This window comes from Ursus arctos, unplaced genomic scaffold (assembly GCF_023065955.2).
Source record: "Ursus arctos isolate Adak ecotype North America unplaced genomic scaffold, UrsArc2.0 scaffold_17, whole genome shotgun sequence".
Lineage (NCBI taxonomy): Eukaryota > Metazoa > Chordata > Mammalia > Carnivora > Ursidae > Ursus > Ursus arctos.
Window position 1 is genome coordinate 7,983,461 of NW_026622841.1, and position 24,456 is coordinate 8,007,916.

General features: G+C 39.1%; 1 protein-coding gene across 1 annotated transcript in view; it reads right to left on the reverse strand.

The window, feature by feature from the left end:
* DOK6 (docking protein 6) overlaps positions 1 to 24,456 on the reverse strand; it is a 354,731-nt gene that overhangs the window by 162,659 nt on the left and 167,616 nt on the right. The window contains exon 4 of the mRNA XM_026496474.4: positions 314 to 433. Coding sequence (XP_026352259.1) covers positions 314 to 433 — 120 coding nt within the window. The remainder of the gene's footprint in view (positions 1 to 313; positions 434 to 24,456) is intronic.

Below are 24,456 nucleotides of genomic sequence, written 5' to 3' on the forward strand. Positions count from 1 at the left end.
TCTTCAACAACTCTCAAAGAAGAAAATGTAGAAATGTTGTACATTCAAAACTTCATATCTCGTGAGTTAACTTATTGGTTATTTATTTAGATAAACTGCAACGTCCCAGAGCAAAAAGTCAGGACATCTGGGTTGTACCTTAGGATTTTCTCCAGGTTGCTATGCAACCTTGGGAAAGCCTCGTCACAGCTCAGATGGATTAGTTTACTTTCGTCTAAAAATGATTGGTCTGAAACATTTCTAAGGCCCTTCCAGTCTCAAAGTTCTACAACCATTAGTGCACTTTAAATAACGGAAGGCAACTCACACTCACCATTTTGTTCTCGCTGCACGCCTGCCGCCAGCAGATCGGGCTCGCCAAGGCTGATGTCATTCAGCCGGGTCCCCAGACACTCCATGCAGAGATGCTTGCACCACTCCTCGGCTTCCAGCTCTGAAAATGAGCACACGCCACCAAAGTCAGGCAGTGCTGCAAGGGATGACACAGGAAGGTAACTTCCTGAACCATTTGCCTAGCTACGTGGTAAGAGTTAAAAATCTACCTGAAGATAACAAAAAAACCACAGTTTGGCTATTGTGGACATTGCTGCTATGAGCACTGGGGTGCAGGCGTCCTTTCGGATCACTACATTTGTATCTTTGGGGTAAGTACCTAGTAGTGGAAAGAGCCAAGATGTCCACCAACAGATGAACGGATAAAGATGTGATCCATATATACACAATGGGATATTACTCAGTCATCAGAAAGGACGAATACTTACCATTTACATCGACGTGGATGGAACTGGAGGGTAATATGCTAAGTGAAATAAGTCAATCAGAGAAAGGCAATTATCATATGGCTTCACTCATATGTGGAATATAAGAAACAGAGCAGAGGACCACAGGAGAAAGGAGGGAAAACTGAATGGGAAGTCATCAGAGAGGGAGAAAAACTGTGAGAGACTCTTACCGATAGGAAACAAACTGAGGGATGCTGGAGGGGAGGTTGGTGGAGGGAATGGGGTAATTGGGTGATGGGCATTAAGAATGATGTGATGAGCACTGGGTGTTATACGCAACTGGGTGTTACAAGGACCGGGTGTTATGAGCACTGGGTGTTACACGCAACTGATAAATTACTGTTACATCTGAAACTAATGATGTACTCTAAGTTGCTTACTTGAATTTAAATTAAAAAAAAAAAGAAAACCAAAAAAAACCCCTATATTCGAGAAGTGAAAAAAATCCCCACAATTATTCCCCATGGGCTGACATTATAACATATTTTAAAGTGATTCTAAGTTACCAATGTACTTTATCTTATTTACAAATAAGAGTCTGAGAATATGGTTTACTATCTAGCATATTTTAGATTGATTTAATTTTTGGAGAGCAAGTACTCAGAAAACTTAATTAAATATAAAATAAAAATATATAAACAAATACTTGAAAAATGTCAGACTAAAATAAACGAGAGGATGCTTTCCTGAACGTGACTTAGATTTGCGTGGGTTGAAGGTCTGCTCCTTCATTCTGAACTGCAGTGGATCAAAGATCAGCACAAAAATGTGATACCTTTTCTTTTGTAAACATCAAAAATGGTTCATCTTTACTTAAAAAAAAATTGGGATAGGATATTCAAAGTAACTTTCCCTTTTAGAAAACTCCAATTATCTAAGATACTGGTTATCTTCCAACTTCTTTATATTCTCAAGTTTATTCTTTGCTTGAAACATTAGAACATCTTACACCTACACAGAATTTCGTAGTATCTCACACTTTCACAAACGTAGCGATTTTGATTCTTACATAAGCCCAGTGTGGGTGAGGCGGGTAAGTATGTCCCACCTGGATCCCATATCACTAGTCAGCACCAAGACAGAACTGCAGCCCAGATCTTGTAGATATTATAATATAATATGAAGAATCTGAAAAAGGGTAAGAGGTTGAAAATTTGGGGCCAAGCCCCAAAACTGCTGCCCAGAAATTGGATGAGAACTTTCCACTGACACCTGCCCAGAGAAATTTCCGACTTTTCCACGTAGCATAAATCTGTATTAGAACAGTTTAATATAGATTTCCTTCAAATCTCTTGTTACTCTCCGTGGATGACATTCCAACCTTTGCCTTGGCATTTTAAACTCCCCATAAAAAGTTATCTGTGACAGGTTTTCTTGACTCTAGGGATCTGAATACCAACTGCTCTGCTCGACGGTCGACACCATCAAACCTGGGTAATGTTTTCTTCCTACGCTTCGTAGGAAGCCTTAGCATCAAAGATAGATTTAATCAATGACGTGTCAAGCCAAATTTGTCATTTATTTTTAGTTTTATCAAGACCATAAAATACTGTTTGAAAATAAAGAAAAAGAGCATGTAGTCAGTCCTCCACAGGGTACTATTCTAATGAACACAGTAGTTCCCATGTGTAGGCATGAAAGGTGTTTCTTTACAGAAGGTACGGTTTGCATGTTTCATGAACTATCGTCTCCATGGGTGTAGACACACCATCTACCTAGGTCAGGGAGGAAGTAGATTCTTATGTGAGCCTGACCTCCTGCTCAGGTGGAATCAGAGCCTGGGCCTAGCTGCTCAGGTCTTTCCTTAGGAACCTAGAAAATAATCCTTTCCAATCACAAGGCCACTAATATACAGAAGGGGCACTGGCTGAGGCTCTCAGATTTCCACGAAAAATCTTTTCTACTGAGGGAAGGCCAGGCTTCCTGAAAAAAATTTTGTAGGAGCAGCAGCATGTACTGAAAATCATTTTCTTTTTTTTTTTTTTAAAGATTTTATTTATTTGACAGAGATAGAGACAGCCAGTGAGAGAGGGAACACAAGCAGGGGGAGTGGGAGAGGAAGAAGCAGGCTCATAGCGGAGGAGCCTGATGTGGGGCTCGATCCCATAACGCCGGGATCATGCCCTGAGCCGAAGGCAGACGCTTAACCGCTGTGCCACCCAGGCGCCCCTGAAAATCATTTTCATCAGATAGAGGAGTCTTGGTTTATAAGATTTATAAAAGTTTTGAAAGCTTTTTTCAACAACAAATCAAAATCTCAAGCCAATTTCCATGCCATGTCTCTAGCAATGTTTGACATTTCTGTTAAGGGAGACAATATGACTATATTTTTCCTTTTTTAACATTTTTTATGTCTTGAATATTTCTCAGGACTCCACAATTTTAAATCATCAGGAAAATCACATGCAATTAACATCTCTTCTGGACAACTCTGATAGTATTTCTGGTATTCCATAGATGGAGCTGAGAATACCTCGTACGCTGTTTGGGATCAAAATAAAAATGTTAAATATGACAAACACCTTTGTGCCAGTGTTCCCTTTAAATACGAAGTCAGCGCATGCCCAGAGGTTAAAGAAATATGTCACTCATTTCTATTAATTCTTTTGTGTTGGGATTCAGTAAGACAAAACAAGCATCCAGGAAAGGGCTTCTATGAAGCTAGAGCTCATTCTCTCAAGGAGAACTTAATGGGGCATTTGTGTAAGAATTAAGGAGTCTCCCATGACAGAAATGAGAGGTGTTCCTGGGCTTTTTACAGGCAGGTAAAAATGTCTTTTGCATCATATCCTAAGAATCACAATACTTTAGCATTTTAATAGTGTAGCAGCATAGAGGAATAGAAATAGCAAAAGTAATAAAAGTAGAGGTTATACAGCTACATTAAAGACAACTGCAAACAATTTCAGAAAGACAGAGAACAGAGAGAGGGAGAGAGAGCCAGAGGAAGGGGGAGAGACAGACTTCCTTGCAATTCAGGCATCAGCAGAAGTGCATTTCTTCTTTAACAAAAATTTACCATGAACTTCCGATAAGCGAGGCCGTGTTCTGTGCCAGGAGGTTATATGAAAAACACAGTTTCTGTTGTCTGTAATGTTAGTCTAGTGGGGCGGGCGGGTGAGTTTAGGATGTGGTACCCTCCACGGCTGTGGGTTTGGTCCGTAGGAACTGGGAGCTGTGGCAAAGGCTGAGCAGCTTGGAAAGAATGGGATCAGGGACCTGCAGGACGAGCAGAGAGAAGGGGAGGGCATGTACGTGTGTGTGTGTGTGTGTGTGTGTGTGTGTGTGTGTGTGTGGCAATATACGTGTGAATGTGTGTGTTTGCTAGTGTGGAGGTGTTTGTGAGTGTGTGTGAGTGAGTCGGTGACAGTGTGGATATGAGTGTGTGTGTTTTAGTGTGTGGGTGTTTGTGACAGTATGTTTGTGTGCTTGTGTCAGGGTATGAGTGAAGCTATGCGTCTGCATGTGAGGGTATGTGTCAGTGTGTGTGTGAGCGTGTGAGAGTATGTGTGGGTGTGTGAATGTGTTTGTGTGAGTGTGCTGGAGGAACGATGCTGGACTGAGGAGGGTGGCCAGGGGCCAAGACGGAAAGGCGTCTCTGGGATTTTGTGAGCAGCGAGGGACAGCCCTGAGTTCGTGCAGTAGACCCAAGGGAAACAGCCCTCTGTCTGTTCTCATCATAGTTTTGCAGTACAGGAGGCCCCCCCAGATCCATGCGTTCAGTTACTCAGACGTGGTTGGAACCAGATGATCCTCTGACGCAGCATCAGGAGGTCAGGGTCGCCTAATACGACCTCACACGGTCTACATCACTCACCTCCCCTTATCTCATCACGTGGGCATCTTCTCATCTCACATCATCACAAGGAGAAGGGTGACTACCGTACAAGGTATCTTGAGAGAGACACAGTCACATAACCTTCATTATAGTGTATTATAATTGTTCTATTTTATTATTAGTTATTGTTGTTAATCTCCTACTGTGACTAATTTGTAAATAAAACTTTATCATGGGGGGGCGCCTGGGTGGCACAGCGGTTAGGCGTCTGCCTTCGGCTCAGGGCGTGATCCCGGCGTTATGGGATCGAGCCCCACATCGGGCTCCGCCGCTATGAGCCTGCTTCTTCTTGTCCCACTCCCCCTGCTAGTGTTCCGTCTCTCGCTGGCTGTCTCTATCTCTGTCAAATAAATTAAAAAACAACAACAACAAAAACTTTATCATGGGGGTGTGTGTGTAAGAAAAACACAGTCTAATAGGGTTTTGTTCTATCCCTGGTTTCAGGCATCCACTGGTGTCTTGGAACGTACCCCGCCATGGAAAAGGGGGGGGGGCTGTTGTACTATTTAGTTCAATGAGATCAGCCCCAAGCCTTTATCTCAAAAGTATTAGGCTTTGTAGTTTACATACTTGATCGAACAGTTTTGCTGTAGATAAGCTGAATTTAAGTATTATACAATGGTTTTTTAAAACCCGTTTTTGATAGCTACCTTTCAAATAATTATACCTATGCTTTTTATTTGTTCTTTCTTAGGAAAACTATGTATTAAAGTCCTTTAATCTTTTATGGCGTGTTAATTTATTTGGTCCTATCATTATTTAACTAGTGTTTTTTGCTGAATTATCTTCCATCTTTTACCTCCTCTATCTTATTTTTGCAGAACAGAGGAGATTAAATACAAATGCAATCATCTAAACCCACTGCATTTTAAAATGTTTATTTTCCCACAGACTCGGTGCCTTTTGTCTTTCATTTTATCTTTCAAAGTTCTACCTACATATAGTGTGTAAACAATCAAGTTTCTTTATGGGCGCCTGGATGGCTCAGCTGGTTGATCCTCCTACTCTTGATTTCTGCTTAGGTTGTGATATGGGGGGCGGGGGCGTTGTGGGATCCAGCCCTATGTTGGGCTCACTACTCAGCGGGGAGTCCGCTTGTCCCTCTCCCTCCCCTGGCTTGCATGCTCATTCTCTTCTCTCTCTCAAATAAATTTTAAAAAATAATTAAATTCCTTTAAAGAGGAATACAGGCACAAAAATGTTCCATGATGCTTTCTATGTTTTCTCTTCATGATGGAAGTGCCTTTTCATTAAGATGTCTTTTTCAGATAGCTTGCAGGTGTGCTCAAATTTTTAATTCAGGTAAGTAACTTTTTCTCTAGAACTGACACCCAAATAATGTTTTCATTATGTATAAAATTAGTTAAATGAAGAAACTTGGTAACTTCCAAAAGAAAAAATTGGAAGATGTTTGGGGTTAGCCAGTCAAATGGAGAAGAGAGACTGAGCTAAATGAGTGAATTATGAGATGAATGGGTTTATTGACTGTAGGGAAAAAGATCAGAGAAAATGAAAAATAGAAATACAGTGAAAGGTGGAGGGCTCCTCCCTGAGTCTCTTTCCATCCTTCCTTCACAGAATTCTGGGGAGAGAATAGCGGTATCCCTTTGAATGAGAAGAGGTCTTTACGTAGAAGAACTTTAATTAATGCCTACTGAATAAATGATTAAATTTGAGCTTTATTACTTTCACTAAATTTAGGCATTAGGTTAATTATATGAAAGTTAAATGATCCAAAATAGGCTATATTTGAAAACAGTGAAAAATTTTTCATCATATATACAGAAAATAGGCTATCCGCCAAAATCATATAGCACTAAATAAAATAAAACTTAAAAATAGCATTAAATCACATTCGTGGTAATTTATTGCAAGATTCAGGATTAGTTTTGTATGGAAATAATCAATTATTGCATTTAGTCCTCACTGGGTTTAGCTTTTCTTAATAATCTTGGGAAAATGTAGGTAAAATAATCCTCAGGTCTTCACCCAAATCAGTAATCCCTAGGTATTATATCTAATTCTTATCTTCTGTGCAGATTTGCTATGATTTGGTGATAAATGTTGTTTTTATATTTATTAACGTCTTTTTAAAATACATGCTTTGCTGGAAAGTGAAGAAAAATGTCTCCTCACGCAGCCTCGTGCTTAAAGAATACAAACATCCCTCACATTGCTATTGGAAATTCACAGAGCTGTTAAAATAGATGATGTTTTGATGATAATTTTCATTTCTGAAAATTGGCACCTATTGGTTACTTAAGTGGCCTTATTGATATTTTATGAACTTTTCTTTTTCTCTTCACTTTTTTCTGCAGTAGGAAGACAAGAAACCAGTTAAAACCTAAACACGTGTTTCAGCAAACCTGTGTCTCTGTTTTGAGGTCACAGGAAAGAGCTTGATTCGTTGGAGTCAAACCAGTAGAATTGAGTTTTAAGAATGAAGAACTTCTAGTTTTCTTTCCTGAGTAGCAAGTGCATTTATTCCTTTTCCCTGAAGTGCCCTCCTTCATCTCTTAAATGTCCACATTCCCTCACACCCAGTAACCCTTTAAAACTTGTTTTCAAATAGGATATCTTCGGTTTGGCTTCTTCAGACCCATGTTTGGATTGGACACCTTTCCTCTCTATTTCCACAGCGCTCTGGACATACTTTTCATGCATCCCCGATGTATCATGAGTTATCTGTCTGCCTTCTCATCAGTATATGTAAGATACTGGAGTGTGGGAGACACTGATTCAGTCGTTCTAGATCCTGGCACGGCACCTCGATATGGAAACTAATTAATAAATGTGGAAGAAGTAAACAGATGGGACTTGCAGTTAGTTCCCAGAAATTTAGGACACATTCTAGAACCAAACGCAGGTAATTTGGGCAGTCGTCACTTGCTGGTTGTTCTGAAGTCTCTATTCAACCCCATTTAAGGGAAGATTATAACGTTGCTATTCACAGCTCGCTTATCGAGATAAAACACATCTTTGATTAGGCAGGGGAAGGGAGAAATAGCTAATATTGTTCTCTACTGAACTTCAGTAATTCTAAAATATCTCCTATTCAACATGTTTCTGATTTTATTGTCTTTTTCTTTTTACCTTATTAGTGGTATTTATGCCAGGATGGCAGTCTTGTATAAATCCTTTGGATTCTATATGTGATAAACACATGATCAAATTTTTAGAGATATGGCGATGGAGTTTTAGTAAAGGTCAACTTAGAAGCAAGGAAATGAGATATTACCTAAGTTAATTCCATTTTTTATGCACACAATCATAACTTATTTTCCTTTATTTCACAGCAGTTTGAGATCAGATCTTTGAATTCAGAATAGCACACCTTATTCTGCTATTTCTCTCCTTTTGTGATTTGGAGGAGTAAGGTTAGGCTTTCAGATGTGGCTAAAGAGAAAATTGCTCCTGCCTACCTTCAAAGTAACAAATGACAAATAGCAGCAAATGACAGAATCATCAAATGCACTGCTCTTTAGCCTGGCAGGAAATTTGTTGCAAAATGCTTTAATGTAGAGGTTAGTAAATGACACAAGACCTTAAAACAATTCAGAGAAAATAAGAAAGAACACAAATCAACAGAAATAGTCTGAAAATGATGGTATATTCTCTGTGTGTGTGTGTGTTGTAAAGCTGGAAAGAGGATGTTACACACTACAAGAAAACAAGATTAAAAAGAAGCCTTGCAGCAACACTGAAGCCCAGCTTGAGAGTAAGTGCATTTCTGTGATGAAAGTCAGCATCAGGACGGAACTTTCCAATCTGTGGAATTCTTAATAGATACCAATAGAATATTTGATGCGCACATTTTAAGCTTCTCACAGAACAATTACGAAGCAGGGAACTTTTTGAGGAAGAGATGCTATCAAAAGATTTCATCTTAGCTGTGCTCTCATAAGGCCTACAAGCAATTCCTTTCTATGTAACAACCATGAGGTGCTTGGGATTGGTAAGGAAAACAAGAAAGAGAAGAGCTATATGCCGGAATATGAACATGTTGCCAGTGCTGTGGTTTTTTAAGACTACAGTCTAAAATCATATAGGGATCTGAAACTTTCTTTCTACACAGCCAAATTTATTACAAAAGCATTTGGCAATAGCTCATATTGAGTATGGAATTGAATTTGGCCAGTAATCCCAACAAGCCTGGAAGCGTATGCATCCCCAGAGCTTCTAGAAAGGAACACAGCCTTGTTGACACCTTACTTTTTGCCAAGTGAGAGTCGTGTTGCACGTCTATTCTTCAAAAATGTGAGATAGTCCATTTGTATTGTTGTAAGCTGCTGTGTGTGGTGATTTGATATGTTAGCTGCTGAAGACTGAAACCAATACAAGGGTCAAACAGTCTATTCCTCTCTACTATGAAAACCTCCAAGCAAACAAATTAATTTAATGGAATTTGATTCAGAAAAAATTAGAAATACACGCACACACATACACACATGCACACAATAAATAAATAAATAGAATACAATGTGATTAGATTTGCTTGAAGCTTAAGAAATTAAGGATTTCTTAATTATTAAAATTGGGGTAATGAAGTCTCAAGACAGAGAACACAGATGCTACAAGAGCTAAGGAAAAAAACCCCAGCAGGGCAAACAGAGGAGGGTCTGAGGGAGAGTTGGCTCCACCACCAGAAAGATGAGATCCACTGTGGATCTACAGACACTAAGAGAGGACGGGGTAGGTGGGTACAATCTGTAAGGAAGGGATATGAAAGAGTGTGCGAGGTAAGGGACCAAATGCCATAGAGCAGGCACCTGTGATTTAATGGCACACACTGGGTTAACAGGGGCCCGAGTAATTTTCAGGGGCAATCTTCCAGTTTCATGGCCTCTGAGGGAGAATGAAGGCAAAAGGAAGGAAGACGTCCCCTGCAGCAACTGGGTAGTAAAAGGAAAAAGAAGAAAAAGTAGAAAATTTAGGGTCTTGTAAGACAAAAAGTTGCCACAATATCGGAGGACTCACAATCCCTCCTCCATCAAGAAAGCAAACAAACAAAATTGTTGAAATACTACCTGGACCTCGTTACACTAACAGAAAAGGGTTGAATTAAGCTAGACTGTTAAAAACACCCAGTCAGAAGAACCAGCAAAGGAAATAAGCCCATGGAGAACTATTGCAGACATTCAAGACATGAAAATTCACACAAGTTCAAACCACTTTAGGAAAACCACCTCTGACCTCATCCCATTCCTCAAAAATGGTAACATGAAGCAGAAGAAAGCTGTAAGTCTACACTCCAAAACAAACAAGCATTTGTGGGTATAAACAATCAGCTTGAATTAGAAATTCAAAAACTAAGAATGGAAATGATTAAAACACAAGAGAAATGAAGAGTGGATAAATCTAGAGAAGCAATGGAAGAAAAAGAAAAAACCTCTGAATTGAAAAAACAAACTGCAAGGTGCCTAAGGCAGAACAGACTCAAATAAGAATTTATTAAGAGGTGTTGATCAAAGTAAGAAAACACAAGTGTCAAAAAGAAAGAGGTAAAAAGAGTCAGAGAGAAGCAGTGGTCATGGATAAGCAGGCAAAGGAGTAATAGTGGCTTGGACCAAAGTCCAGGAGAGTGGGCATGGAGATGATGAAAACTATGTAGATTTAGGATTTAATCATGAGAACCTAGGATGTTTGCAAGCCTGCAACAATTGGAGAATGAGAAACACAATATTTTTTTTTGGCTCTGCCATGGGGAGGATGCAGCTGTCTTCTAGTGACATGGTGAAGGCTTGGGGAGAGGCAGATTTGGAAGAAAACAAGAGCTCAGTTTTAGAAATAAGTTTTAGATGCTTGTTAGATAATAAAGAGAATAGATGAATGGGATATATGACCCTGGTGTTCAGGTTGGAGCTTCAGACTGGACGTATAAATGTGGGGAGAGCAGCATGGAGATGTTAAAACTATGTGTCCATGCGAGACCACCACAGACAGAACGTTTGCACAGACATAAAAGAGAAGACATTTAAGGACTAAGGCCTGGGCTGTCGCACAATTAGAGATCTGGGATAAGAGGAGGAAGAAAGGCTTAGAGTAACAGGCATCTAAGGAAGAAATAAGAAAGAGTATATTATACACTGGAAGCAAGGACAAAAAGGGCAAACTTATTCCCAGATCAGTGAGGTATTTCCTCATGACTGCAGATTAAGTCCTCTATGGGTGGTCTTGTGCTGAGTTCACAGATAGTCTTCTAATCCCTACTGACAGCAGGCTGCCGAGGGCTGTCTTCATGATTTTTACAGAAGGAGACTGGGCCATCAGGAGGCAGTTATTTCTTACTCAACCTGTTTAACAAAACTCGGGGTCATCTTCAACTTCATTCCATACCTTCCATCTCGTATCATTCAGTCCAATCAAGCAATCAGTAATTTTTGATCTGCGTTATGTGCACAGCACCATTTAATGTCCTGGGAATAAATAAAGTCTCTGTTCCTCTTTATCTTGCTCACATTCAACAGGCAATGTAGCAGCAGAAAGGATTCATTTAGGTAGTAATAGAGTCAGGCATTGGTGGTAAAACCTTATCTTTTTTTTTTTTAAAGATTTTTCATTTATTTATTTGACAGAGACAGGGTCAGCCAGCGAGAGAAGGAACACAAGCAGGGGGAATGGGAGAGGAAGAAGCAGGCTCATAGCAGAGGAGCCTGATGTGGGGCTCGATCCCACAACGCCGGGATCACGCCCTGAGCCGAAGGCAGACGCTTAACCACTGTGCCACCCAGGCGCCCCTGGTAAAACCTTATCTATTGAGATGATTCAGTCAAATGTGACATTAAAATATTTCTCACAAATTACCCCCCCCCCCATTTCCACTGCTACGGTTCTTTGTTTCCATATCACTGCTGGACTAAGATAAAAGCTTCTTCAGGACCTTCTTAGAGTGATCATGCCCACATCTAATCCATAGGAAACACTTCAGTGCCTTGAACTGATGCTGTCATTCTATTTCCCATTTTAAGCCTCTTTGTACTTCCTAATATTTATGTATTTTATTATTGTATCTTTTCTGGAGTACAGAAAACAGCATTCTAACATGTCTCCTTTGTCTTCAGTTGCTCCCTCTGTAACAAACACTAATGCTATTCACCAAATTTTTTAGTTCCTTTCCCTCAGAGCTTGTAGTATGATGGCACTTCCTTGTACCATTAACATCTGGTTTAGTCACTGATTTGACCAATGAATTATGAGTAGAAATGCCTTGTGATACTTCTGTATGAAAGTTGTTAAGAGCTAGGTGTACAATTCTTTCTGTTCCTTTCCCATTGACGCAGGGATATAAAAGCAAGTAACAAAATAGTGCTTGTGTAAGTCTAGATTCCTGATGTCCATGATTATCAGAGCCATTCCACAGACCTCAGGGTACGTGAAAAAAGGTTTTGATGGGTGAAGGCACTAAGATTTGGGGATTTTTATGGCTACATACCTAGTGTTTCCTAATTTAAAAAAAGATGGACAAGAAAAATAGAAGTGGGGTGATGTTATCACACACACAAAATTAAGTGGTGTCATTGTCTTGGTGGTCAGTCGGCAAGGGATAAGGAAACTATCAAGGAACATGGGAAAGATGCTGATCCATCATGCAGCGGTAAACTATTTGGCTAAAATATCACCCGCGATAACTTGGTGATGGCATTAGAAAATTCCATGCAGTATGGAGAGGGGTTGGAAATAGAATATTGGCAGCAAGTGTCACTGGCTGTAGCTGCATTTGGCAAGGTATTAAGGAATTGGTCAGTTCGCACATAAAAGGACTAAAAGGAAGCAGACTGTATCCAAAAACCTGGAGGCTTTCCAGGTTGAAAAAGGCAACTGCTTCTCAACTCCAAGTCAACCCTAATAAAAATAAAAATGGTAAGACTGAGTTACATACTTTTTCTTGAAACCTCTGAATAACTGAAAATTCCTAGGAGTAAGGGTCCAACCAAAGGTGTGATGCCCAGCGTATCTGTTCATTTGGAAAAATGGCTTTGGGAGAAGATACCAAGGGGCTGGTTCTCCTACCAAACCTGACCACTCAAGGTGTGAACAAGAAACAGCAGGAAGACTAGAATTCTAGGGAAGCCTTTCTAGGAAAGAAATGCGGACATAACTATTGGCACATGGAGCTCAATAAAATCACATAAATTAAAAATCTAAAAAAAAAATCTGCTATGCTTTAAAAAAAAAGTTACACTATGAAAAAAATATGAAGCTGCTCTAATAACAGTGAATGAATGGCTTTTGGCGCTTGTATACCACACTTGGGTTTCTAGGGCAGAAAGCTGTTGGAGAACATTTCTCAGCTCCTAAAGAAGGTATGTACTCCCATGTTTACTTCAGATGTGGAGTCAAAGCAGATAACAGAAATCAGGGAGATCCCAGAAGATTATGGGTTTCAGGTGACAACGTACTGGTGAAGCCCCCCAGGCAGAAACATTGAGCCTAATCAAGTAAAAAACCCCATCCGCACACAACAGGGGGCCTCTGCACCAGTGTTTGCCCTGCTTCATGCCATGTCTCTGCATTGATGTGGGGGCCATAGGTTTCTGCCATGAACAGCCCCATATGGACCCACTGCAGGGACAACTGTGCATCCAACTGGATGTCGGGAGTCAAAGAAGCACCAGGGCTGTGTCCTTTGGGGAGGAGTGAATGCATTTTGTGTTTAGGAAGAAAATTCACCGGATATTTGGTAATCAGAAGCATGGATGGTGGGATTCCTTCGTGTAGTTTATTTGGTAACCTTCTTCATTTAGGCACATGGCAAAATGGCATTTTTCTCCCTTTGGAATTAGTCGTTGAGTAAATTAGAAAGAATAAAATATTTCTAGGGCATCTGGGTCGATCAGTCAGTTAAGTGCCCAATTCTTGATTTCCACTCAGATCGTGATCTCAGGGTTGGAGATGGAGCCCCATGTGGGCTCTGCACTCAGTGGGGAGTCTGCTTCTCTTCTCTCTCCCTCTCTCTCTGCCCTTCCGCACCCACACTCTCTCCAAAATGAATAAACAAAATCTTTAAAAAAAGGAAATAATAAAATATTTTCCATAATGTTCCCTCTAAGTACACACAGTTTGAGCCATTCTGAAAGCATACAGGACAAACACTGTCTGCAATTAGGAGACGAGATGAATATGGTAAGTATCTCTGCTTATCTCTGAAAAGAACATGCTAATAGTTTTGACCATTACATTAACTGGAATTCTTATTTCATTCTAATCATACATTCATAAAAGAAGAAAGCATGAGGACCACTCATGTTGAAATTCAAATAATTAATGAGGAACATAAAAGTGATAATTATTCTGATAATTTGCAGCAAGACGATCATTAAGATTTATATGTTCTATTCATATGATCATAAGTATTGCACAGCTTATAAAGATAGCTTTTCAAAAGCCAGGATAAAAATGAACATATAATAAATATTACATTGAAACTAATTTTACATTCGTTGGGAATAAAGATCATATATTATTCACAGAAAACTATTTACTTAGGTATGAAAAATTATTTAGTAGTAAAGATTTAAAAACAAAATACAGAAATCATAAAAGAACCCAACTGATTAGTTGTAATTAAAAAAAAAAAACACTGCAAGAGGGGTACGTGGCTGGCTCAGTTGGTTAAGTGGCTGCCTTGGGCTGGGGCCATGATCCCAGGGTTCTGGGTTTGAGTTCTGCATGGGGCTCCTGCTCAGTGGGAAGTCTGCTTCTCCCTCTCCTTCTGCCCCTCATCCCCACCCCCTGGCCCCCGGCTCCTGCACACTCTTTTTCTCTCTCAAATAAATAAATAAAATCTTTAATAAAAACTACAAGAATTTTAAATATTAGATCCTGAAATTAATATACCTTTTTGATGCATAGATTTTAAATTTCCATCTTTATATCACCTTTGTGACCCAATCCAAACATTACATAATAATTTATTGAAAAACATATTTGTTCAAAACTGGTGGCATCATAATTCCAGAATTAAAGCTCTATTACAAAGCTGTAGTCATCAAGACAGTATGGTACTGGCACAAAAACAGACACATAGATCAATGGAACAGAATAAAGAACCCAGAAATGGACCCTCAACTCTACAGTCAACTAATCTTCAACAAAGCAGGAAAGAATATCCAATGGCAAAAAGATAGTCTCTTCAACAAATGGTGTTGGGAAAATTGGACAGCCACATGCAGAAGAAGGAAACTGGACCACTTTCTTACACCATACACAAAAATAGACTCAAAATGGATGAAAGATCTAAATGTGAGACAGGGATCCATCAAAATCCTAGAGGAGAACACAGGCAGCCACCTCTGTGACCTCAGCTGCAGCAACTTCTTGCTGGACACGTCTCCAAAGGCAAGGGAAACAAAGGCAAAATGAATTATTGGAACTTCATCAAGATAAAAAGCTTTTGCACGGCAAAGGAAACAGTTGACCAAACCAAAAAACAACTGACAGAAATTTGCAAATGACATATCAGATAAAGGGCTAGTATCCAAAATCTATAAAGAACTTATCAAACTCAACACCCAAAGAATAATCCAATCAAGAAATGGGCAGAAGACATGAACAGACATTTCTCCAAGGAAGACATTCAAACGGCCAACAGACACATGAAAAAATGTTCCACATCACTTTGCATCAGGGAAATACAAATCAAAACCACCTCACACTAATCACAATGCCTAAAATTACCAAGTCAGGAAACGACAGGTGTTGGCGAGGATGTGGAGAAAGGTGTTCATGGGAATGCAAGCTGGCGCAGCCACTCTGGAGAACAGTATGGAGTTTCCTCAAAAAGTTGAGAATGGAGCTTCCCTATGATCAGCAATTGCACTACTGGGTATTTATCCCAAAGATACAAATGTAGTGATCCGAAGGAGCACTTGCACCCCAATGTTTATAGCAGCAATGTCCACAACTGCCAAACTATGGAAAGAGCCCAGATGCCCACTGACAGATGAATGGATAAAGAAGATGTGGTATGTATATACAATGGAATACTACTCAGCCATCAAAACCAATGAAATCTTGCCATTTTGCAATGACGTGGATGGAACTAGAGGGTATTACGCTAAGTGAACTAAGTCAATCAGAGAAAGACAATTATCATATGGTCTCACTGATATGTGTAATTTAAGAAACAAAACACAGGATCATAGGGGAAGAGAGGAAAAATAAAACAAGATGAAATCAGAGAGGGAGACAAACCATAAGAGACTCTTAATCATAGGAAACAAACTGAGGATTGCTGGAGGGGAGGGAGGTGGTGGGATGGGTTGATGGACATTAAGGAGGGCACATGATGTAATGAGCACTGGGTATTTTATAAGACTGATGAATCACTGACCTCCACCTCTGCAACCAATAATAATTTATGTTAATTAATTCAATTTAAATTTTTAAAAATGGGAGAAAAAAGAAAACATATTTGTTGACCAGTTACCCTTTAAATTAATGGCTTCTGAAGTGATATAAATTGGAAGTAAACTTTCATATATTGCAGAAAAAAATGTTATTAAACTTTTTAATACAGTTGAATAGGATGTGTCCTCTTGTGTTTGGATCCAGCTAAAGCTACTACCAGAAAACAGCATATATTCCACATTCTAAAAACATTCTAAAGAGAGCTATCATACACATTCACACAGGGCCTAAAACTAGAGGTATGAGAACAGGCTACTTTCCTTCACTTGTTGCAATCCTTTCCCATGTAAGTGCTGAGTGAAAAATAACAAGCAAAAAATGATCTGACAGATTTGGCTGCCCAGGAGAGTACTATGGCAATTTCTACCTCTCCATCTCTCAAGCCAAGGGAGAGTGTATTTTTGTGTATCTCTGAGTGTATGTGTGTGTATGGGTGGGGAAGTGGGGTGGTAAGAGAATTTCTCCCTAGAGCCTAGGAGTATCTCTAGGATGCATAAGAAGTAGGACTGGAAATCCGCTTATGCAGTAGATTTGCTCTTTTGCATTATATTCAATTTGGTGAGGGGAGAAGGGAAACTGGAGAGAGACCCAAAGTTGGCATGGGTGGGAGGCCTGCATTCTCATGCACTGGGTGGCAGAAATGAAATAGTTTAGTGTGTGCCAAGTGGTCCCTGCTGAAGCCCAAGAGTGCTGTCTGCTGGGTAAGGGCTGGAGAAGAGACCCCAGCAATAGAAAGTTCTGAATAGATTATGATGCTAGATGCCAGGCAGAAGTCAGTAAAGATGAATGTAGGTAGGGTAGCTGAAGCCCGTCAGCACTCACACTAGGGTCTGTGAGAAGGACATCTTCAGGACTTCCCAAAGACCTCACAATTCCCAAATGAAAAGAACCTGCCACACAGAAACCATGGCCATCAGGACAAAACGGTGGCTATGCCAGCTAACTAAAGAGGTGTTGGCACCTTTTCCTCTATCCTTTTTCTAAAGACTGTAGAACAATTATGTTCCCATCTTTCCTGAGGCTTCAGAATTGGATCTGTGTCTAAGTTTGATAGGTTTGAATTTTAAGACCAGAGAGTGAATAGGGAATCATGATTTGGTTAAGAAGCTTAAAGGGCAATATGACCAGGCACTACTGACAGCGACAATTGGAGAGAAAATGCCAAACCCCAAAATACAGACTCTTTACTATTTCTGGTTCCATACTTTGTTGTTGTTGTTTTGTTTTTACCATATTCTTACCAGAAATGAAATACCCTTGCTTAAGAGGATTTCTTAAGCATATAACATACAAAAATGGCTAAATGATGTTTTCAGTTACTAAGAAGTTTTAGGAGATTATATATAAGAATAAATGGGATTTATCAGACAAAATCGTTAGGGAAATATTGTCCAATATTAAGGTATGATTTTATTAAAAGCTCCACTGTAGTCAATACAAAATATATTACTACTCCTGGGGAAAAGGGTAGCAAAATCCCCCAATTCTTTTCAGAATTATACATCTCCAAAATTTCTCAAGTGAAATTTTTTCCAATTAGCAGTGCTCCACAATGTATTTCTGCTATCTTAGACAACCTGAGGATTATACATGGACCATCTGATTATTATCTATCACTGGGACCTATTTTCATATTCCAGGTGGATTTTAGGCTGGATTTTAGTCCTTAAAGATTTCTTGTGCTTAACTCACCTGTGATTTCTTTCTTTTTTTTTTTTTTTTAAAGATTTTATTTATTTATTCGACAGAGATAGAGACAGCCAGCGAGAGAGGGAACACAAGCAGGGGGAGTGGGAGAGGAAGAAGCAGGCTCATAGCGGAAGAGCCTGATGCGGGGCTCGATCCCAGAACGCCGGGATCACGCCCTGAGCCGAAGGCAGATGCTTAACCGCTGTGCCACCCAGGTGCCCCTCACCTGTGATTTCTAACTTCTCTTGCAGGATCTTAAAATAACCTGTAGAAGTCATGGACCTTCTTGCAGAACTTGCAGGAAGGGATCAATGTGAAATCACTTCAGAATACAGCAAGATTTAGGGATTCCCTGGGACCAAAGGAATCGGCCAGTCCTTCCAGGTTCTTAACTATGTCCCTAAGAATAACGCTTTGTCTTATTGAATCTGCAGGGAGAAGATGGCTTTCACCTACATTTTTCTGTTGTTGTTAATAACTGCAGTATCACCTAAGGGACCTCAGAAACAAGACACTGTTCCACAGCGATAGCGTGGAATGATTTCTGAATGGTTTAATTTCTTAAAGAAAAGGCATCCTTTGGTTTTCTTCATTGGCTTTGGCACTAATGTGAAGATGTCACCTTGAAGGCTGGATCCATCCTACTACTTAAATTCATTTGTCTTTAGTAAGCATTTCCATGAAAGCAACTATTTTAACCTGAAAACCAGTTTTGTACCAATAAGTTTAGTATGACTGTTAGATCAGTGCAGAGTTGGCATAGGACAATATTGCATAGGCATGGCACAAGAGATTCATCTTCAAATCATTACCATTTTGCTTATTTAGGGATCACAGTGGATTTTTTTCTAAAGTACAGATTTTCAAACTGACTATAAAAAGTTTCATTGGACACTCACGCAAATTTTATCTTGATTAAAATGGATCAATGTGAAACTCTGTTCAACTATTTTCTATTTGTTCAAAGACAATATCCGTCTCACAACAAAGACATTAAGAGAAAAGCCCTAAATAAACAAGAAGGAAAGAGCTTAGAATTTGGAGAATATTATAGTTAGGGTAGGAGAAAAACATTTTCAAGCAAAGAGCGCTCTTGATAAAAAATGGTGGCAAATAAAGCAACAAATTACAATAGGAGCAAGCTTTCTAAAAGTTACCTAAGATAAATGTACATCCTCATTAAAATCTGATAGTCTCAAGACAGAACTCTGGAAGAAATAAGAAGGACAGAGAGAGGAAAATAAGCTCCTGGAATTCTGAACCAAAATACTGATAGTGAGATTAAATTCTATGTTTATTTAGAAGAACTAAGGTGAAAAGTAGGTTCATTATCCCTCTCTTGATTACTATTTGTTTCTGTTCCAAGTTCAAAAGTTCAGCTTCTCAGAGTGGGTATAATTCAGATTTCTGATTAGGACAGAGAAGTAAAAAAAATGTCTGTAATGCGTATTTACAGTGGGGAGTCACTGGTGACAGTGCATGTCCTATATCTCACATAGCTTTCAATTTTTCCTTTATATTGTATCTGTGTTTGCATTCACTTTAAAAATTAATTCAGTAAATTGAAGTTAAATTTTCATAAACATTTTTTTAGATAGGAAAGTTAACTAGATGATCATTAATCATGTTACATTTTGATATTCTTTGATAAGAGTGGGCTAAATTTTGGAGCTATGTATCAGTAATTGCACATAAGTAATTGCACTGTTATGACAGAGTGTAACGGGAAGGGCACATCACTATTTTCCGTATGTGCTCCCGAGCAAGATCCTTAGGATTTCTGAACTTCAATTTCTTGTTTAGGAGATGCCAATGGCTTCTTCTTTTTTGCTCTTAGTTAAGTGCTTATCCATATAACTGGATAGATTTTGAAGTGCCATTCTACCTCCTAAGACTTTCTGCATCAGCTCTGTCCTCAGTTGAATTTACAACTCAAACATAAGAAATATCAAGTATAGGTTAATAAAATGTCTTCATGATAAATAGGAAAAAGAATGCATTGCTTCTCAGGATCACTGTGAAAACTCCAAAAATCGCTCAATTTAGGTTGGGGGTGGGAGAATCCTTCAAAAAATTTTAGTCCTGATGAATGTATCATTTGAGATAAAAACATGAAATTATTTTAGTGATTGCATTAAGACCAGTCTCAAAAAAAGGTCAATACTCCACAAGAACACACACCATCCTAATACAAACAATGAGAGAAAGTGGTCAGCCCCTTCAAGATTTATATGTTAGAGTCAAAGTTTACAAGTTAGTGGAAATTTTACATTTGTTAATATCTATGTGAATAAATATACAGAGACACTTGCATTAGACTCCTCTTCATATAAAAGATAACACATCAAACAACTGATTAAAGTCTATGTCCCCAAATACGAACAATTTACATAGGTTTGCTTCAGGAGCACGGATACCATGTGCAAGAGTTCAAGGTGACCTCCAGGGGGAGGTGCCCCTTCCTGCAAAGCCACCACTCACCTCCATCCTAGGATCAATGTTCTCTCATCATTGCTTTACAAGGATACACCAGGGTTCTGACTGCTCATCTAATAATATTTAAAATCTAGCATTTATTAAATGTTCTCTTAGATTACAGGTCCACTAAAATTAAGGTCCTTTCTCTGAGACACTCCAAAATGCATCATGGCTGTAAAACACTAGCAATGCGCAAGGTCGCTGTCGGGATCCTTGGCCAGTAGTGGCATCCACTGACCTGCTAGCTCACACCCACAATGCCCTTGACTTTATTCCAGACTGCTTAATTGACAAAATTCCATTGGTAAATGGGAGCAATGTCCCAATTTCTCAGGGAATTAATTCCTGAATAAAACATAAAAGGGGCGCCTGGGTGGCTCAGTTGGTTGAGCATCTGACTCTTGCTTTTGGTTCAGATCATGATCTCAGGGTCCTGAGATCGAGCCCTGTGTTGGCTCCCCACTGAGCAGGGAATCTGCTTGAGATTCTCTCTTTCTCCCTCTCCCCCTCCTCACACACACACTCTCTCTCTCAAATAAATAAATAAACCTTTAAAAAAAAACACAACGAAATACACTGCACAGAAACACATTATTATTATGTGATCTTCTTTTGTAAAATGACAGCACATAACCTTCTTTACTTTTTTCTTTTTTTTCATAGCCTTTTTTTCAATGTATTCCTGGTCTCTTTAGCTCTTTCTTATGGACACTATTCATTTAATGCTTTGTGCCTCTTTAGAAGATCACATGCATGTAGATATGAAGACTGATGACTTTTTTGTAAATCACCATATGTAACAGGAATGACAGGGATACTGAGAGAACAGGCCACAGAACAGAGAGTGCGTGTGGACCAATTCCCGTGGAGGACGACCAGCAGGAACTCGGGCTCACCTCTGGGATTCAAGGGCAGCAGAAGCAGACCCAGCGATTGAATGTTTATATGGTTCCACTGTTTTACTGCAGAGTGGAGAAAGTTTTCAAACTCTGTGTACCTGGTTTTGTGTGTTTTCAAAGGTTCATTGTAGAAAAAATATCTTCCTTAAGAAAATGAGTTAGGACCATGCTGTAACTCTGAGGGGCTAGTCTTTGCCATGTACAGCATGTTGAGAGGTAGTGTTTAGTGATTGCATGCAGGTTTATTTTTACAGCTGCTGCAAGCACCAAACCGGGAATATTGAGAAGAATGAATTATTGGAAACCCAGTTGCCAATACTTTTTTTCTTATTGGGAAAAAGAAAGTTATGAGTGCAAAAGTTAAGCATTTTGAGTCTCTCTAAATAAGCTTGTGTTGTATTCTGGAATATTGAAAAAAGACACCAGAAAAATATTTGTTTCCATTTGTATTCACAGAGAGCTGCTCCTGGGACATCTAAGGAGCAGAGCCAAGGAGGCAGAGGGACTCCTTTATTCTGATCAGGAAAATTGGTAAACAAGAGGCAACTCTTGGCTGCGGTGTCTTTTCCATATTGTTCTGCAGTGGAAAGAGTGTGGGCTGTAATCCTAATAGCAATAATCACTAGTAGTAGTTGTCTGCGTTCCAACCATGAAAATAATAGTTATTTGTAAAATATTTACTGTGTGACAGATATTGTCCTAGGAATACTGCTATTAAACTCCTGTAAGCATCCCTCCAACGCTGTGAGCTAGTCATACTAGTTTCCCAAATGTACAGATGACGTAACTGAGGCCAAAGGGTTTAAGAAACCTCCCGGTCACACATCTAGCCCAGGAGGTCCTGGAGGCTCACCTATAACAAGAGAGCCCAGTTAAATTTATTTTAGATCTGATACAATTCCACACCTCATTCCAGAATTATGAGACATAGGTGGATATCTCTCATCATGCTGGTGGATTTATCATTTCCCTCATGGATCGGGTCAGTTTCCATGTTGTAATGTCATCAACATGCAGCTCTTATTCTGAGACTATTCTGTTAGGTGCTCAAGGGCTAAGGACTATTCAATTCTATTTCTAATAAATATTTTAATGTCAAAAACCTCATTACATTACACCAGCTTCCACTGGTTTGCATTTTTCTGTAATATTTTTCTGTATCAACCAAATTTTGCTTAGGTTATGCTGTGGTAGGAGACAGCCTGCTATCTCAGAAGATTTCTAGAACAGAAATGCTTACTTCTTCCTCCTGACCTTGTTGGATGCAGGTCAGCTTCAGCTCTGCTCCAGGTCTTCTCCTTCTGGGACCAGGCTGAAGGGGCAGCCTTTACCCCAGTCTCAAGGTAGAGAGGATAAAAGTGAAGACAGAATCATGCGATGCTGTTAAAATTCAAATGTGGCATATGTCACTGCTCCCATGTTCCACTGACAGGAGAAAGTTAATGGAAAAGGTTTAATATTCTAGCAGAGAAAGGCAGGCAGTAATTGGAAACAGTAACACGATCCACGGCATGCGATTCAGCTTTCCCATTCCTTTACTTTTATTCGCTCTGGGTCCTTTTAGTGCATTTATCTGGCAAGATGTATGTAACTAAATTTTAAAATCCAATTTGAGATCTCTTTAAAAAAACAGGTAGGTGTTTTATATTTATTTGGAGTTTTATTGATCATCTTGTGTTTTCTCTTTGTCGTGAGATTTTTCTCACCTTTTTCTTTGTTCTCTCCTCTTCTAGAGGTTCTCAGACTTTACTGTGCTTTAGAATCACCTGGAGTGCTTGTTAAAGTGGATTCTTGAACTACCACCCAGAGTTTCTGATTTAGCAGGTCTGAGGTGGGACCTGAGAATTTCCATTTCTCATAGGTTCCCCAATACACGGATGCTGCTGGTCCAGAGATCACACTGCTCTATGGTATCCAATGTATTCTCTTTATTTTTCCCCTTCTCCAGGTGTAAGAAGAAACATGATGATCTTGAAATACTCAAAAAATTTCTTCTCGTCTTTGTACTGTATTATTTTCCAATATCCTATTTGAAACATTTTATTTTTCAGATCTCAAAGTAGTTATTATTCTTAGCATTTTATATCAATGCTACTTCAAATTTGTCAACTTATTTATTTTTTAGTCAACATCTATTGAATTTGCACTACGTGCCAGGGCTTTGCAAGTATTGACTTGTTTACCTCCCATAAAAAGCCTATGATGTAACTGCTATTATTTTTAAAATTCTCATTTTACATGTGGAAACAAGCACAGAGAAGTGCAGGAATTTACTCTTGGTTACACAGCATGGCTGACTCCAGAGCCAGTGTCCTTAACCACTCTACCATATTGCCTCATCATGGTGATTTGAAGCCACTCCCCCTTTCTGTCTTCAGTTTTCTTCTTCCTCAAAAATATATTTTTATACTTTCTGTGAAGACTGAGGTTAGTAAATTTCCTTAGTTCTTTATTTCTGAAAATATCTTTCTGTCTTCACTCTTGAATGATCATTTATCTTGAGAGTTATTTTTCTCTAGTATTTTGAAAACATTTTTCTAGCGTCTTCTGCCTACTGTTGCTAATATTGAGTCATCTATTCATCCGTCATTTCTTTCTAAAAGAAGTCTGGTTTTCTTTGGGCTTGCTGTTTTTGTGTGGAGCCCAACGTGGGGCTTGAACTCACGACCCTGAGATAAAAACCTGAGCTGAGATCAAGAGTTGGACACTTAACCGACTAAGGCACCCAGATGCCCCTCTTGGAGCTTGTTATGAAAATTTTTTTTTACTTTACATTTAATTTTGCATATTCACCATGACGTGTCTATTTGTTGGCTTGATGGAACTCTAGGAGACACAGGTCTTTCTTCATTTCTGGGATTTTTTTTCAGATATTATTGAGTTTGCATCTCTTCTGTTCACTTGTCCTATTCACTTGGACATCCTGTCCAATATATGTCAGGCATATTCTGGACTTTCTCATTCCTTTCAGATCTTAGTATTATATTTTAATAGTTTTCTCTCTTCACAGTTTGTGCTGCATTCTTGATTTGTTCAGATTAATCTTCCAATTAACTAGGAATCCCTTCAGATAGCCTAATTTTACTCAATTCCTTCCATTTCAATGGTTTAAAAAAATCTAGAAGTACCAGTTTATTTTGCATGTATTGTTTTTATATTAGGATGCCCTTCTAATATGATGTCTAAATTTCCTGTATTTATTTATCTTAAATATAGTTATTTTTATATTTTAAAATGTTTTCCTGTTTGCACTTCTTGGGGTACTAATTTATTTTCCTCTCAGAGTGATTCATTTATGTGTTTTGTACTGCTTTATTTTAAGCTCATCTTCAGAATGCTTTTCTCTCCTCTGGCAATCTCA